At 44.8% G+C, this 17109-nt stretch overlaps 2 protein-coding genes across 2 annotated transcripts; both read right to left on the minus strand.

Moving 5' to 3' along the window:
• Positions 1-3006: 3006 nt before the first annotated feature.
• On the minus strand, positions 3007-7590 carry LOC120643540 (meiotic recombination protein DMC1 homolog B-like). Its single transcript, XM_039919929.1, has 15 exons — positions 7486-7590; positions 7275-7400; positions 6118-6209; positions 5885-5956; positions 5749-5787; positions 5498-5555; positions 5357-5402; positions 4647-4692; positions 4462-4523; positions 4297-4363; positions 4106-4198; positions 3951-4019; positions 3750-3828; positions 3495-3661; positions 3007-3267 (listed from the first exon to the last, which is right to left on the minus strand). The coding sequence occupies exons 2-15, from the start codon at positions 7372-7374 to the stop codon at positions 3223-3225; spliced, it is 1035 nt and encodes a 344-aa protein (XP_039775863.1). The 5' UTR covers positions 7375-7400; positions 7486-7590; the 3' UTR covers positions 3007-3222.
• Positions 7591-9812: 2222 nt separating this feature from the next.
• On the minus strand, positions 9813-16856 carry LOC120643542 (CBBY-like protein). Its single transcript, XM_039919931.1, has 8 exons — positions 16386-16856; positions 15390-15460; positions 14470-14628; positions 13910-13976; positions 11577-11672; positions 11292-11338; positions 10261-10341; positions 9813-10104 (listed from the first exon to the last, which is right to left on the minus strand). Exons 1-8 carry the CDS (start codon positions 16704-16706, stop codon positions 9981-9983), a joined length of 966 nt encoding a protein of 321 aa, XP_039775865.1. The 5' UTR covers positions 16707-16856; the 3' UTR covers positions 9813-9980.
• Between the last annotated feature and the right edge of the window lie 253 nt (positions 16857-17109).

The following is a 17109-nucleotide window of genomic DNA, read 5'->3' on the forward strand; positions in this document are numbered from 1 at the left end:
CTTCGCCTTGTTCGCCAGTGGGGTATGCACCGAGGCTTCATGGTCCTGCCGCGTCGCCTCATCAGCTCTCGCCGAGGCCACTAAGCGCAGTCGAGACGCGGAACTCTCGGCCTGATGTACTGTAGCTTCCTCGAGGAGTATCTGCGCTTCTTTGCGCAGGTTGCGGCCCTCGAGCGTAGATGGGTCGGGCATTGCGCGGATCAGGAGTGCCGCCGCGGTGATCTTCTGGCTGGCCCTGGGTAATGCCAGGGGGCTTCCTTTGCGGCCTTCCACCAGGATCCGCTCCCGGGCAACACGTACCGACTCCCGAGCTCCCGTTCCGTGACCGGTGCGCCCTTGCTCGAGCGTGTGGCGCAGCTTCTGAGTTTGCCGGCGCTCCTCGTCGAGCTTGGCTTCAAGCTCTCGGTGTTGCGCCAGATGTGCCTGCTGCTCCGTCACGTTTGCCGGGGTGGATGGCCCAGGCGCCGCAGCTGGACCCGCCGCGGCCATCGCGGCGCGGGCTGCGTCAGCCGCGACGTCGTCGTCGTCACCAGGTTCTCCTATCACAGCGACGAAGCACTCCCGAGTTGGATTGTAGTCCCCCTCGCTGGAGTCGTCAGAACAGGCGAGGCAATAGTCCGCCGCGGCCTAAAAGGACAAGAAAGCTTCGAGATCACAGACCCCGGAGTAACCCCACTCCGGGTTCATGCGACCTCGCGCGGTGATAGACTCCTCGTCCGAGGAGCCAGGGTATGAGCTGTCGGGCGTAGACGCGATGAGGTTAAGGATCGAGAGCAGATGATGCCCAGGTAAATCCTCGTACGCACTCATGTTGGTGCTGACAGATGACGCGTAGGTCATGGCAGAGGACCGCATCCCGCAAGGGAGGGGCGGTGGCCTCGACGCGCCTCCTGTCAGCGTCGCTGTCGGTGTTGCCGGCGAGGGGGCGGCATCTCCCCCTGTGGTGCCAATTCATGGCACGCTCGCCCCAACCCACGCGATGGGGGGCCAGGGGGTGCCACCCTACGCCGTTCGGCGCGCGCTTGCCGCGCGCGTCGACCTGTGCGGCTCTGGTGTCGTGGTGGTGGTGTAAGAAAGTCGGAGTTGACTCTGGGTGGGAGGCACTCCATGAGGTAACCGTTGCCGGTTGCCCGAAACTCGAGGCTCCCGAACCAGATCATGTACCCCGCTGGGAACAGATCCGACACGCCCATCGGAAACGGGTTTGGTCTGCCCGCTATCTGGAGATCAACTGGGAAACAGAAAAGTGTTGTCACGCAGCCTCTCCTACATGGCGCGCCAACTGTAGGTGTCCGGACCTCGCGGTCTAGCACCAACTAGTGAGTATGTTGCATGTCCCTGCCTCCAGATGGTTGATGCCAGAAGAAACACAATAACACTGGGTTATCCTGGTTCCGGCCGACGAGGCCGTACGTCCAGCAGAGGGGTATGCACTATATTACTTGCACCTAAGTGCTCGTAGTAAGGGGTACAAGCTGTGGCGAGAGAGGGAGGAAAGCTCCCAAGTCCCTTGGTGCGTAGGGGTTTGATTGAGGCAAGTGCCAATATCGGGTGGGATGTGAGTGTATAGGTATGAGCGTGAGCTCTCGTCGTCCTTGTTCGATCCGTTCCCCCTTCCTCCTTTTATAGACTCAAGGAAGTAGGGTTACATGCATGGGGATCAGTGAGGGCGTCTACTTCTCCCCCCGTGATCCGGGGGAGGACAGTTGGTCCTCCCTGTCGCCGAGCGCTCTGGGGCATGGCACAAGTCATGGCCATCGTCCTTACGAATCCTTCCGCCCATGCCCGGAGCGCGTCCTTGTCCTGTGGTGCCAGTCAACGGCATGGTGACGGCTGTAGAAGTGCGCGGAACCCCATGTCGGATGAGGTGAGGCGTCGAGGGTGCTGCCACCCAAATCTTGCCCCGGTCAAGAGCCGTACCGCGTTCGAGGGTCGCCGCCCATGCCCTCTGAAAGTCCTACAGAGAGGAAAAGTACAAGGGGTAGGCGACACAGTAGCGGGGGGTGTCAGGCAAGTCCGCACAGAGCTCCACAGTCCTGCCCCGCGCCGGGAATAGCGGCACAGTGGCGGGTGCAGGCTGATGAGACGCCAGTCACGTCCGCTGTGTGGCATGATGGCCAACGCCAGCTGATGCCGCCTGACACCGTCCGCCACCCGCCCCCCGCCGCGGAGTGGTTGGCGAGTAAATGCGTCTCGTCCAGCGGGGTGGTTGAGCTGTAGCTTCCGTCCGCCGAGGGTAGTCTCGAACAAGGCAGAGATTTCCCCCACACCGAGGCCCCGTGGAAGGCTTAGCCGAGGGAGCCTCGAGCGAGGCGGAATCTGTCCTCGCATCGAGGGGCCCCGACGGGCGACCCTCGAGCAAGGCGGAGTTCATCCTCGCGCCGAGGGGCCCCGACGGGCGACCCTAGAGCGAGGCGGAGATTTCGTCTTCGGTCAGCGAGGCCTTAGAGGGGCCGAATCGTGGTGCTGAGCCGCGGGCCAAGCATGTCTTGGGCTTTCCGTGCCTAAAGAGGCTTCGGGCGTCCGAATTCGGGAAGAATCCGGCCCGGGTGCCGAATTATGTTTTGCGCGTGTTTTAGCCCAGGGTTAGGGTGCTCCATAGCTATGGTACCCGACACCGGCCTATAAATATAAAGGCTAAGGCCGATTGATGTTATTCCCAATCGAATCAATACAAAAAATCGCATTACTTTTTACCTCTCAAACCCTAGCCTTTTCCAACCCTAGATTGCTTTCTTCCTTCATCTCGACGGCGTTTGAAGACGTTCTAAGTGGCCTGCCGACTTCAAGACAACCCTACGTTCACGAGCTCCGACGGGGTCCATCCCGAGCTCGCTGTTCTAGGTCTTTGTGAGTTCCCTGCCTGCACCGGTCAGACCGGTCGGCGAAACCGGTCAGACCGGTCGGCGAAACCGGTCAGACCGGTCTGCCCAGGGTTTTCGCTGTGTTGATCGTTTTGACGATCGTCGCACGTTCTAGCGCATTCAGGTGTGTTTGGCGCGATTCTGTGTCAACACTCAGCACAATTGATTCGATCTCAACTCCGTGCAAAAATGCCCAGTAGGAGGCCTAAGCAACATAGAGTTTGCTTACTGTCTCTATGTCAAAGATAAAACAGAGTAACACTAGTGTAACTTCTCTCGATGTACCGATGTATATGTTGCAAACTTTAACTAAAGAAGACGGAACAATCTTAGGACAGGAAGCACTCTGAGCGGATAATCAGTCTTTTGCGTCCATTATTCCACCTGATGTAACCTGGAAAACGTGCTGTTGGTCAAGGGAAACAAAATTTCTACCCATCAGATTGCTAATCTGTATCATCTGAAGCTTTCAATCATTGCAGTCACCAGCCAGCAGGTTACGTTCACTATCACATGAGTTTGCTATGCAAGTCTAAGCAAGACAATTTAGCTAGATTTTAGCAAGCGGTGAAATTAAGGCAATCAGTACCGTAAGCAGTAAACATAACTATCATTAAAGCAAAAGGATATAGCTTCTCCCTCAGGAAGGTTAGGGGCATCAAAAATCTTGCAGACACGCTGGTCGCCTTTGCCTTTCCTCAGCATCAACCTGATGGTGGCAGCATGCGCCAACACATGACCACCTGCTGGTTTCTTCGGATCGGTTATGAACATGCCACCACCTGGATCAGCAATCACTGGAACACAAAAGGAGACACGTTATAATTTGAAATTCTTCATCAATAAGCTCTTGGAATAGACACAGGGCTAAATAGGACAGCTCACCTTGGTTGGTGATGTACACTGCAACATTGAACTCCTCAGCAATCTTGGTAAGGCGTGACAGCATCTGTGCTAGCTTTTGCTGCAATTTCATAGCATGCACCCATTTCATAGCATGCACCCATAAGCAAGCAGATAAAATGGCACTCTTCAACTCCTTTTTACAAGCTGCCTACTGTCATCAAAATTAACTGGACATAATACCTGACGCTCTGCAAGTTCACCCCTGCCACTGAAATCCACACGGAATAGTGCAATCACAGAATCAACAATCTGTTTCCAGAACAAAAGAAGTACCACATCAGCACAACTGAGATATATAAAAAAATTAATAGTAAATTGTACAGTGTCATGCCTACCAGAAGCCTGAAAGGTTCTTCAGCCATCTTGGCAGCAAGGCCCAGGAGCAAGTTGTACTGGTGCTCATAGGTGTATGCACGAGCATATATGATCTAACCAGAAATAGACGTAAAATTAAACAAACAGCTTAGTCTATTAGTCATGAAATGGATTAGCAGAAACGAGAAATATTAATGCATGGAATTCATACATTGTCAAGAACAGCGTTGGCATCCATCCCAAATCTCTCAGCAATTGGCACAATACGTTCAGGTCGGCTGAAAACTCCATTAAGGAAACAGTTTGGAAAAACAGGAAGGAATATAAATATGTTGAGAATCAGCTTGACAAATTACTCATGCAATTTCGAAGATACAATGTTCCCTCAGTGTCAATGTAGGCGACCTTCCCATTCCCCCCATGCATGTGGATTGGAAGCTGCATTTTCATCAATCAGAAATAAGAAAATTATTCTGTTGCTTCTTTGTTTCCTCAAATTCCAATGCTTCTACAGTTCGATGGTCTATGTGGTACCAACAAAAATTTGACATGGGGATAAACCTGAGTGGAGACACAGAGAGTATGAGCCAACTGAGTCTTCCCTGACCTGCAGGACAAGCAGATGACATATATTTCAAAATGAAAAGCTAGAACTGAACTCACAAATACAAAGAGTTGAAAAAGTGCAACAAGGTTCAACACTATTATGGTCAGTCTCTCATTAAACAGTTAAAAAGGTTTCTTTCATTTGCTAGTATCATGGTAGTTCCTGCTGACCATGATAGTAAAAGTGCAACGAGGGTCAACACTATCATGGTCAGACGATGTGCATGATTATGTGTAGTGTAGTATACAAATACAATGGCAAATTGCTCCCAGCAATAGAATATTACAAAGCATTATTTCAGATATTACTGCCTTCAATAGAAAAAGAAAAGAGATTCAGGTCTCCGCTCGATTTCATCAATTAGTAAAAGAATCACTTCACAACAGGAAAGTATTAGAAAATAGTATTCATGTGGTTATGTTAACAAAGCAGAAAGCATATCTAGAAATTGCAAGATGCACTGCTAGCAACCTCAGCGAGATGAGACAACAGAAAAGGGAGGTACAGGAGGCTTGGAAAGGTTCTATGATATTATCATCAGCCTAAATACTAATTCATAGCTGAGGTAGGCCCCCAGATCATACATACCAGCCATACAAAGTACAGGCTCCTGAAGCAGTCATTCAGAGGAAAAGAAACAACAGGAATAAGAGCATCTACGTACCGGAACTCCCCAAATGCCTCTGTGATGCACAGTGTTTCAATCCCTCCTTTGAATTTAAAGCATGTCCATTTGTTAGACTAATATAATGGCATGACTAATCATAGAACAGATTTAGGAACAAGAGGCATATTAGTATATTACCGCCAAGCAGGTCATCAAGTGCCTGGCTCCCAGTTGTAATCCGAACAACAGACTTCCGCTTCAAAATAAGCAAAACTAATCAAACAGCCTTAACAGGAAATAAGTATGAGAAGTATTTGAAATTTGAAAGAGCCAAAGCAGATCCAGTAAGCAATCAACAATCAACCTTTGTTAATTTACATGGTACAAGAATTGATCATCAGACAGCACCAAACTGGTGAACAGTACACTGATAAATCCATCTTTCTTACCTTAAGAAGGAGATCACTTCCTGTCATGAAACCCTGGCTCTGTGACAAACAAGTAAGAAGGCAATTTCAGGATACAGTAGCATAAAAAAACTGATAGCATGGAAGATTTAGGCCAAGTCAATTTAAACTATCAGACCAGAAGTTTTTCAGCTGCCTCGCAGATCTTTTCAACTTTAGCTTCAGATAAACCTTTGATTCCTGTAAGACTCTGCATAATGATTCGTTAAATTGAACAATATTAGTCCTATGTTTAGAATATTGAACAAACAAAACCAAGCAGGTGCCGCAAAGAAGAAATTGATTTAAGCACGCTGTGCAACAAAAAATTTAGACAGTTGCAACGGAGATTTGAGATGCTCAATTCAGAACCTTCTTGGTATGCATCATTAGGCCATTGCAAGTGTAAATTCCCGCATCCTGCAGCTTCTTGACATCTCCTGCGTTTATCCCTTGAGAGATCACTGTACCAACATATATACCACAGATTACATTTAGTGCATGAATTGTGCTGAGAACTCCATATTATGCAACAGGGAACATAACATAACGTGAATCATATTAACCGTGAAACTGAAACCAAATATGAACTCATGTTTAAATTGAACCCCGAGTGCCACAAGTGCACCAAATCTGAAATCATCTTTATATGGATTTTTTTTCAATACGTGAAACCCATTTCCATTCATGCAAACAGATATTCCAGAAGTTTGATAGAAAGAATAAAGGAGGGGGGAAAGCGGAGAGCCTACTAACTAACACCATGTACACCTGATTCAAGCTAGGTATGAATTACTTCCATGATTCCGGAGGTACATTGTCCCGTCAGCTCACAGAAACAAAAAAGGAGTTCACATGAAGACATCAAGACATCCTAGGCTAGAACGACAGCTAGTAATAACACAGAAAACAAAAGACTGAAGACACGCTCAGAACTGCCTTCATAATGGATTTGGATGAACATCATGGTAGAATAAACTCATGAACTCAGGTCAAGGCTAAATTCAGATCAGCAATCTGCGTGTGCAGAAACACGTTAGCAGTAGCACACACACACACTGATCAGAATTCAGAACGAGAACGAACCACCCGCGGAACGAGGATCAAGCGTGAGGAATACTAAACCCCACGAATATAGGCCGCCATGCAACACTAGTTGATTCCCAAAGCACTAGAAATTTTGGGGATATATCAGAAGAAGCGCAAAACCCAACCACGCGTCCACGCGCACGCAACGAAATTACGAAAACCAAACAAGTGCCGAGACCAAGCTCAAATCGCATCAACTTCGCTTCCAAACAACACCAATTCGGATGGAAATTCTCCCCCCAAAAAAAACCCAAAAAGGCAAAGCGCCGTATGCTCACGGTCACGGAAGCGATCCGCCGTAACCGGACTACAGGAGACTGGAGCACCGACCAGGCGACCAGACCAGGGTGGTAGGGTGGAAAACGCGCGCGCGCGCGCGCGCGCGCTCGAGATCAAGGAATGCGAGAGGTGAGACGAGAGGGGGAGAGGGCGCGGCTTACGCTTGTCGATGGACTCGAAGCACTCCTCCTCCTCGTCGACCCTGTCGGCCTCCAGGAGCTGGAGCTGCCCGCCCTCGTCGGCGTGCCTGGACGGCGCCATCGCTGCGATCGAACGAATCCGCGCGCCTGCAGCGCGATCGGAAACCGGGGGAGAGGGTTAGGCGCAAGCGCACTCGCGGCGGCGAGAAGGGGGCGGAGCGGCGGCGCGTACCTGCGGCGGGAGGTGGCGGATGCCGCGGAGTGGGGTCGGACTGGGGGGAGAAGGAAGCGGAGGCGAGAGAGAGGGGAGAGACTGGGAGAGAGAATTGGTTGTCTCGTGTCGTGTGCCGCCGCGGTTCGTGGGCCGTGGTGGGTATTTGAAGGGGGCCAATCGGACCTTCTCGCTCTTGAACGGGTTTTTTTTAGACCTCTCATTTGGGTACAGTCGTAGTATCGTGTACGCATACCCACTCTATGCACATACACCACACTCACACCCCACACGTATACAAACAACCTACAACTACACTTAGATCCGAACATCACGTCCTTCATGAGATCACCGAAGTCATCCATGGCTTCGTAGACGACGGGCACGTCATTTTCCCATTGTGGCACCACGCGAGAGAGGCTGCAGAATTAAGAAAGGAACACTATTCCGGGATGGGAAAACCCGCGCCGAGCAGAATCGAACACGGGTGGTGGGCGCTACAACCAGCGAACCGCACCAACCGAGCTAACGCTCATTCCCGCTCTTGAACGGGTTGGGCCTCCTGTTTTCCATCGGGCTACGATTCGGCACCGCGAATTATAGATTTTTGGGTCTGTTTGGAAGACTTCAATTTTTCAAAAATAGCTCCACTCTTTAGATCCAAAAAATTATCCTCTCGAGGACACAAAAAATAAGAAGCGAAATGGTATCCTCATAACCAGTGGCAGGTGGATAATATTTTTTAATCCAAAAGCCAGTGAAACCAGAATTTGGTTGAGGTGCTTTCAATTTATACTGCTATAAAAGCTGTTTTTGGACAAAATCACATTTGACTTTTGCACGCTTTGGTTGAGTTTTTAGCTTTTGGGGGCAAAAGCCACAGCCAAAAGCCCAACCAAAGGCACCCTTGATATACAAAATCATCTAGCAGTCAGTGGCCCCTGTTAGTAGTGACGTTGGCATATGTTTAGTCCTTCGAAACCCAACTAGATCATCCACAAAGCATATGTGCTAAGTTTTATTTTTAAGTGTTCGTTCGCAAAATATATTTATACAAATGGATATGTATAAGAGAACACCAAAAATGAATAACGTGCTTAAAATGGCATGTGTAAATATTTTCAGTATTATTGTGATATATCAGTAAAATAAGGTAGAATCGTATATTCTTTGCATCACAAATAGAAGCAATCTAGGACATTGACACAAGTGCAAGGTAACACTTTGACTAATAATTTCTATAAAGACCTATTATGTCAAATATTAAATAAATCATTTCAAAAAACAAAAAATATTATTAAATTTCTTGTCATTACAATTTATATCATCATCTTTATGTTGCAAAACTATTTGGAACTTTAGCTATTGATGGTTAAAGTTAAAAAAAATCTTGACTTAGGAGTTAGGGCAAACCTGAAACTACTTATGTTTGTGATATGAGAGTATGTTAAATTCTAAAATAATTTGTTAAAATCTTAAAGATGATACTCTCTCTGTTTCTGTATATTTGTCCATGGCCTTGGAAGGATATTAAGAGTGTAGTAATTACATTTCTACTCTCCACTTCGATGAACAAGAAATGGAGGAGTGTAGGATCATTTCATTCTAATTAATCTAAATGGACTTGAAAAGTTCCAAGACCTCATACTTGGGACAAGATTCTGACAACGTTAGCCACCTTGATAGGTCAACGGAATCATAGGTTATTCCCATCGACGGTCAGAGTTCATATGAATGCCTTGCAATGCAATCTGCCAATATATACTTTGTCCAAAAACTGCTCTGCCATATATTATACTTCCACGGGTCAATTTAGTTTTGTTCTGTGTCAAACTTCTCTAATCTTGCATAACTGTCGTATCTCAAACTTCTAAATCGCAAAGATTGGCACATGGGGCTAAGAAGCTTTTTATCCAGTCTCACGAGTGGCGGGATTACTAGTCATTAACATGTTTGGAACATCCCTTTCTTCCTTTTTAGGCTATGTGCATCCTGCTATGTAGAGACCCGGAGCCCGAAGTGTTTTAAAAAGTTCTTTTCAACTTGATTTCTATGTTCTTGAAATGAATAAAACTTCCCTTATCAACAAGTCAAACGACAATGTGAAGATATCCTGTGGCAGAATTTCCAAGTAGCAAAACCGATTCCAAGATGCCCAATTTAGAAACATAGAAAATGACCCGAAATACTACATGGCTTAGGGCGTATAGTGATTTGGAGTTGAACCAAATGGTGGCAAAATACTTGAGGAACTGCCAATTTCTATAGGGTAGAAAAAGTGAATTAGCAGGACATGGTGGTTAGTCACTGATCAGCTATCCATGTGAGAGCAGAGGATTCAGTAAACATGCAACTTGGCACTCCGGTTACCATTAAAAACAAAATGAAAGATTACTAGTGAGATTTGCCAGAAGAATAGTTACATGTACAACACATTGTTGTTTGTTTTTATATTTGAGGTCCTTTACAAACAATACTTGTTTTGTAACAAGGTGTACCATGAATGTGCCCTTCGTTTAGCTTACATATTGTTTGCGGAGCAGGTCCGCGCAGAAATCCAAATCAAAGCGTGCTTCGGGTGGGTCTCCGATGCAATCGAATACGGCATCTGCTGTTGCAAAGTCCTCTTGTGCAGTGTAGCTGAAAAGAACATTCATGGTACATCTTGTTAGAAAACAATGTTCATAATTTTGATTGAATAATGGTCAAATTTTCCTTTCCATAAAAGAGATGAACACCTTCAGTGTGTCTTTTATTAAGTAACAGAATATAGTGTTCCAAAGAAGAAATGTGTACCCGCTTTTTGTTACAATACACTTCATGCCAGCAGCTTTGGCCGCTGCAAGTCCAATAGTACTGTCCTCAACAACAACACAGCTGCATATGGAAGAAGAATGATTTACAAAATGGAACCAAATGATACATAGAGAATCACATCAAAGATAACAAAATTACGTGTTTGTATCTATGGGAACATCCTCGCATTATCTAGTCATAATACAATGCAACTACTTATCGGATGCATGCACAAAATATTACAAGCGTGTTTTAAAAAGGGAAAAGTCGAATTTCCACCCACAAACTAGCACAATTGATTGATTTTCATCCTTCAACTAAATAATCAAATAACAGAAGTCATCGAAATCTTGAAACCGGATAAATTTGGCACTTAGGGTGGTTCCAAACGTGGTTTTGTATTTCTTAGAAAAATTAAAAATTCTGATTAGATCTAAAAACACAATAATTCATTTTAAATCAGAAAAATATGAATCTGGTACAAAAATATTTCTAAAAATGTAACCTATCTGTTGGTACTGTATTCGAATCTTATTTTTTCAAAATAATAGGGAAACTATATGCAAACAAATGCTAGGAGCATGAAATTTTGGATCCGAACAAATGACAAGTATAGTGCCAATAGATAGGTTACATTTTTAGCAAAATGCTAGCACCGATTCCATATTTTTATTTAAAATGTATAACTTGAATGTTTTAATTTAAACTTGAATATTTTCATTTTTCACAAAATAAAAATCACCTTTGAAACCACTCAAGGCGCCATATTTGCCCAGTTTCAAGAATTGGATGGCTCTCGTTATCCGATTTTGTAGTTGAAGGATGAAAATCAGACTTTTGTGGTAGTTCAAAGGTGGAAAGTGTACCTTTACCTTTAAAAAATGCATTATGCACCAGTACACAACTATACTAGATCAAGTTAACAATAAGTAATCGAAGATATAGGAATTACCCATCATTCTTTGCAATGGTATTTGTGAAAATAATAGATAGACACTGATATAAATATTTGAAACATGTATTGTCAATACCTAGATGGATCAACTCCAAGTGTAGTTGCCGCTAATATGTAGATTGCCTGCAAAGACCCACAAAGTATTTTGGGACCCAATTTGTTATACACAAACTATGGTCGTGCACAATGCAAGGTGAACAGTACAATACAGTACCACACCACCACGGGTCTTTCCTGGCACCAGGCTCCATATCAGGACATGTTATCAATGTCTATTTTTATTTTGTAAAATATTTATTCAAGTAAATAGCTCAATTGGGAAATGTGAATAGTGTCTACAAAATTGCAAAATCAAACTTACCGGGTCAGGTTTTTTGCGAGGAACGACATCCCCAGCAAATATGGCAATCTTTTCTGCTCTGTCAGGCCCTAATAAGCATGACACTATTGCTGAAACCTGCAATAAGTAAAAAACAATTCACTAGATGCTATACTTATAAGCTTATAAAATTGATTTCTTAATTCTATAACTAACTTTTGGTTCATTTCCACGGTCCATATGGAGAATGTGAACAAAAGGGTTGGAAGCAGTATAGTTCTGTTTAACAATCTTCAACAATTGTCGATAGTAGATCTTGGGACTTGGGTGCTAGAAATAATAGTGGCAATGTTGATAACAAAATCAGGCGATATATGCAGTTTGGGAAAACTGGAGCACCTGATTTCCCAAAACTAGCAGTTCAGTTTTGTATTGATGTAAGATCACATTTTGGAGACCACCGTGTTATAACTCTCATCGATACACAATCAAAATCCATAATTGATCATACAATTTGGAGTCCGGATAAGAAAGTTACTGAGACCAGGAGGTTCCACCAGATGGAAAACGGGTCAATATGTATTTTGTTTTGTTCGGACTCTACATGGGGCAAGACCTTCCCACCCTATAAATATAAAGTGACACAACCGATTGAGGTACCCAATTGATAAAAAAAATACATCTACTGTTTTGTTTTATCTTTCTATCCCGAATTCCCTTCAAAACCTCAATGTTTCGTTATTCCTTGCTCTCTACGGTGATTGAGGACATCCTAGCTGTCAAGGGCAACCCAAACTTTGTTTGCCTCAATGGGGCCCTTTCGGGCAACCCTCGTTGATCAACTGAAAACCTGAGCAAACAGGGGCATCCAGTTCTAGCAGAAGCACTGCAACGTGTGTTTTTTACAGGGTTGCATGTGACGTGCTCATGTGCTAGCACATCTGAGTGTCAATAGATAACCTATTGAAAATGAATATGGATCGGGAAACAGTAGATTGATTATGAGGCGCAAGGCACATGTAGATATATAGGCGAGGGTCTAGGGTTTATCGAAACATAGCCAACTGGGAGATCCTCGCCTAATACAATACGTATCCATCTATCCCTAGGGTGGAGCACAGCAACAGGCTGATGCGGCTAGCACTATACCTTATCATGGGCTGCCGACCCGATGAACCCGAACCGACCCACCCGAAAAAAACCCGACCCGAACCAACCTGTAAAGTACATGGGCTGGGCATGGGTCTGTTTTTTGACCCAGCCAAAAATTCGGGTCGGGCTTGGGCTATAATTTTAGCCCACGGGCCGGTCCGATGAACTGGCATTATATTGAAAACCCCCTCTTTCCTGTGCGGCACATAGAATTTTGGTGGCCCAGCCCAACAAAGGGACATATAAATAGCTAATTCTAACCCTAATTTCAAATCCACCCTTCCGTCCCCACCTACCAGTCCTGCAGCCGCCGCCATCTCTTCATCCCCTCCACAACTCCTCCCCTCTCGTCTCCTCTGCGTGGAGCACCGACAGCCTGGGCACGGCAAGATAGGCAACGCGCGGCCAAGCGCAAGGCTAGGCGTGGCGGGGGCGGCCGGTTGCGGCCAAATAGGCAACGTGCGGGCAAGCGCGGCCAGGTGCAGGCAGCAAACGGCTAGGCGCGGTGGTGAGAGGCCTAGTAAGCACAGGCGGCTGGCGGCCAAGGATTGTCAGGCCACCAGGTTGGCCTATGGGCTATGCATCGTGTGGGCACGGGTCAAGATTTTTGGCCCAATGCTAGGGTCGAGTTGGGCACGGGCCAACAGAAAAAAATGTCGGGTTTTCTTTTGGCCCGGCCTAACACCCCCCCCCCCCCCCCACCTATGACTAGGTCTACCCAGTTCTCTCAAGTCTAACCTTTGAGTACAATAAATCCAACGAAAAAATTTTGTATAGCAACAAAAACCAAAAAAAATAAAGTAAGAGTGCACAAACTAAAAAATTAGTGTTTTATTTGATCCAGAAGCTTAGCAAAACGTTTTGCTGCTTAAAGATATTATATAGAGTTTTGAACAGATGCAATGGAAAAAAAAGGTTGAAAAATCTGGATTAATAGGCACTGGATTGATAACTTAAGCTAAACATCCACAGTGCTTTCCTTAAATCAAGAATTGGTGGTATTTGAGTTTTATTACATCAGTCGATGTCCTACTAAGTGATCAAATGAATTTCTCAGCATTTCACAGACCAGTAATTGCCGCATGATGGTGGAACATATGCTCATATCTTGCTCAAAATTGAAAGATATTATTCTCCTGGATATTGTAGATATATGTTGTAACTCCTAAACCAACATATCCTCTGCGAAAGCACTTCAAGGTGAGAATAGCTGGGTTACTTACAGCTTTCTCATTTGATGTACTGCACACTGCAACTTTAACTTCCTTTCCTAAAGCTTCATCGATTAACCTATAAAGTTGAAAATTAACCAAGCTTAGCTTTACCTTTCATTTTCATGAAGCTAGAGTGATTCACATTTACATTATGTTGGCATGTCTTTCTCTCAGTTGAATCCCTTTTGTGTTGTCAACAAGTGTGTCCGCATCTAATACACATAATGTGGACGTCAACAAAATGAGTGCTAAATTTACGGCACTTTCAAAAAACATTCTCCAAACAAATAATTGCCACCAGAGCTAGAAATAAACAAGCACTGTTGAAAAATCACCACAGTGCCAAATGGAGCCTTACTGTTTATTAGTACTTGAGATGTTGAAGTATTTTGGTTTCGTGGTTTACATGCAACATCAATATATTTTGTGCAACATTTTTTATTATGTTGTACAGCGTCACTTGATAACACTTATCTCAAGAAGCAGGCGAGGATATTTTCCAGCATCGCAACTTATGGCTTCATTAAACTGTAGTTAAGTTACTAAAGTCATCAAGCTGTTAGAAATACCTTTGAACACCTGAGCGGAGAGGAAGCAACTTCTTCTCAATTAGGGCCATGAATAGTTCTGTTTTCCTCTTGTGAAGAGAAGCAATAAACTCCTTTCTTTCTTCATCAGTTTTTGGTGCTTTAGCTGGCCATCCTGTCTTGTTGAAGTAAGCCGTCATCCTGAAAATAAATATTTAAAATTTGAAAAGGTCAGGCTTCAGTTGAATTAAAATACATTATTGCTTTATTTGAATTCCAGTTGTCCTTAAAACACTAATACTTATTTCATGAGACCGTTTCCAACCAATCTTCCTATATCCTATTTGAATAATTATTTTAGATCCTTCAGACAGTGTCTAATGAGGGCACCCTTTGGTGCATGGCTGGAGCCATCAAGCTTAAAGAGCTCCTAGATAGCTCGCTGCCGGCCCCTTAGGTCCTGGAGGTCCTGGTCATGGGTTGTTTGTATTTTAAGTGGCAAGTTGTAGTGTGAGTTTGTATGCTGAGGTTTGTTCTCTGGCTTCTGCACTCTTCCCCTTTTCTTTCTTAAATGAAATGACACGCAGTTCTCCTGCGTCATTCGATAAAAAGAATAATTATCCTATTCAACTTACATTTTCTTTTTGATAGGAAATTAAATCTCTAAACTCAATTACAGTTTATTATATTACTGATGTCAATCACAACAACAAAATGAAACAATTTTTTGTGTTTGTATCAATCATACCAACATACGTTGATGTTTCTATAGTGGCTGCTAATGTAGAGGTTCAAAAGTTTTTGGATGGAAAATTTGTATATGAGATGATAATATATTTTTTGGGTGGATATGCTTCATAACATTCAATGATGAGTTCAAATGTTTATAGGGGAAGTACTGAAGATAATTTCTAAAGGTAAATGAACAATCATAATTCGAGTTAAGTAAGTGACTGATTCACCTTTCCTTTCCACCACCTATCTTGAGCAATTCTCCATACAACTCAACGTCCCAGCTGACACCTAATTCCCTCTGTAAATGTCAACAGCCCATTAATCAGCAAACTTCAAGAGACATCAACAATTGGTAGGTTAAGTTTCTTATGGTGTCATTTCTTGGATTTATTGATAGATAAGAACGCACATTAGAATTTTTTCCCACATACAAACATCACATGAAGCAACTTTACAACTAGCGAAATGGTTACATTTTCTTTTCTGAAAGTTTTAGTGGGTTCATTTGCAGCTAACTGGTTAGGTACCAATCTTAAGAAAAACAATAACCAATGCTCCAAGCTGGACCTATTGTATTCAAGAATACATCAGTTTCTGGGTTCAAGTTAAAGAGTTCTTTCAGTGGCCATACCATTCAGTTTTTCCAACTCAGGGCACACAATAGTCAAGTAATATTTGAACAGTTTTTTAAACGAATTTATTCCTCATTTAGGAAATGTATCAAGCACGCAAAATTTTAAGCACGAAAACATATTCCAAGTTTTATATAGACTAGCTACCGGTAGCCCTTACGATTTTAATTCATTATGTTTATGATCTATGATAATTAAAGTTATGGCTAAGTTGGATCCAACGAATGTATGCATGACGCTACATAACGTGAATGCTGCATTAGAAGTCAATTTTGGAGCAAACATATACTTGCGCAAAATCAAAGTAGCAATGAGATTGTCAACCTCCAACCATAGGAAAGGTAATGAAGCAACACGAAGCCACATTGTTGAAAGAAGACGATCCAGGTTCAGCATGAGTACTAAAATGACCATTCAACAATTTATCCAGATGATACCGATTACTTGGGATGGCTATTGGTCAATTAGTGGTCGGTTGCAGCAGAAATTTATCTGAACCCATTGATTTTTATGAATCGATAAGCCGTTTATTCTAACATTTAGGAGAAAAGTACAACAGAAAATTAGAATCAGGGGAGCAGGGTGCTCGACCTCGGCGAAGGCCTCGTTGAAAGAGATGCGGTGGCCGTCTTTCTCCGTGTCCACCAGCACGCCGTCGCAGTCAAACAGCAGCGCCGCCGGCAGGGAGACGGCCGGCGCACCCCCGTCGCCCACCGCCGCCGCCGCCGCCGCCGCAGTACGGACGACTGCCGCTGTCCGCCCGCTCCCGGCGCGGAAGCAGAGCGAGGAAGGCGCCGATCTCCTCGCTACGCCACTTGGAATGCGCTGCTGACCGGAGGAGGTTCTTGGGACACGGTGCGCGTTCGTGAAGTTGCTCCCCTGCTGCAGCGCGGACGACGCGGCGGCCGCCATGGAGCGAGGTGGTTTCCGTTGGGCGGGAAATGGTGGCGGGTCAGTGGATCAGCGCGGCCTTGTGGCTGTGGCTGGCTGCCGATGCGGATAAGGATTTAAAGTTGCAAGTCCACTCTGCCCACCACACGTGCCTCTTTCGTGTACCGCGCTAATGGCTCACGACCGATGACGGGGAAGATCACGGATGCCAAGCTCAGCCCAGAAAGATCACCGTTTGCCTCCATCATGGGCCCATCATCACCAACCACAGTCTCTAAGAAAAGCCTGGACTTTGCGACAGAAAATGTGTTATACCACAGCAGTGGTTGCAAATGTGCTTTGTTTCAGTCCTACGTGACAGTGACATTTCAAATCTTTCAAAAAAATCTTAATCTTTCGTACTCCTGATTCAAACAGAAGCGTG

Source organism: Panicum virgatum, chromosome 8K (genome assembly GCF_016808335.1).
Source record: "Panicum virgatum strain AP13 chromosome 8K, P.virgatum_v5, whole genome shotgun sequence".
Taxonomy (NCBI): domain Eukaryota; kingdom Viridiplantae; phylum Streptophyta; class Magnoliopsida; order Poales; family Poaceae; genus Panicum; species Panicum virgatum.

Coding starts and splice junctions, on each gene's coding strand:
- LOC120643540 (XM_039919929.1), bottom strand. CDS start 7,374: ATGGCGCCGTCCAGGCACGCCGACGAGGGCGGGCAGCTCCAGCTCCTG. Junction 6,210..7,274: donor CTTCGAGTCCATCGACAAGC/GTAAGCCGCGCC, acceptor ATGTTGGTACAG/TGATCTCTCAAGGGATAAAC. Junction 5,957..6,117: donor TAATGATGCATACCAAGAAG/GTTCTGAATTGA, acceptor ATCATTATGCAG/AGTCTTACAGGAATCAAAGG.
- LOC120643542 (XM_039919931.1), bottom strand. CDS start 16,706: ATGGCGGCCGCCGCGTCGTCCGCGCTGCAGCAGGGGAGCAACTTCACG. Junction 15,461..16,385: donor TCAACGAGGCCTTCGCCGAG/GTCGAGCACCCT, acceptor TGACATTTACAG/AGGGAATTAGGTGTCAGCTG. Junction 10,105..10,260: donor TGTATTGTAACAAAAAGCGG/GTACACATTTCT, acceptor TGTTCTTTTCAG/CTACACTGCACAAGAGGACT.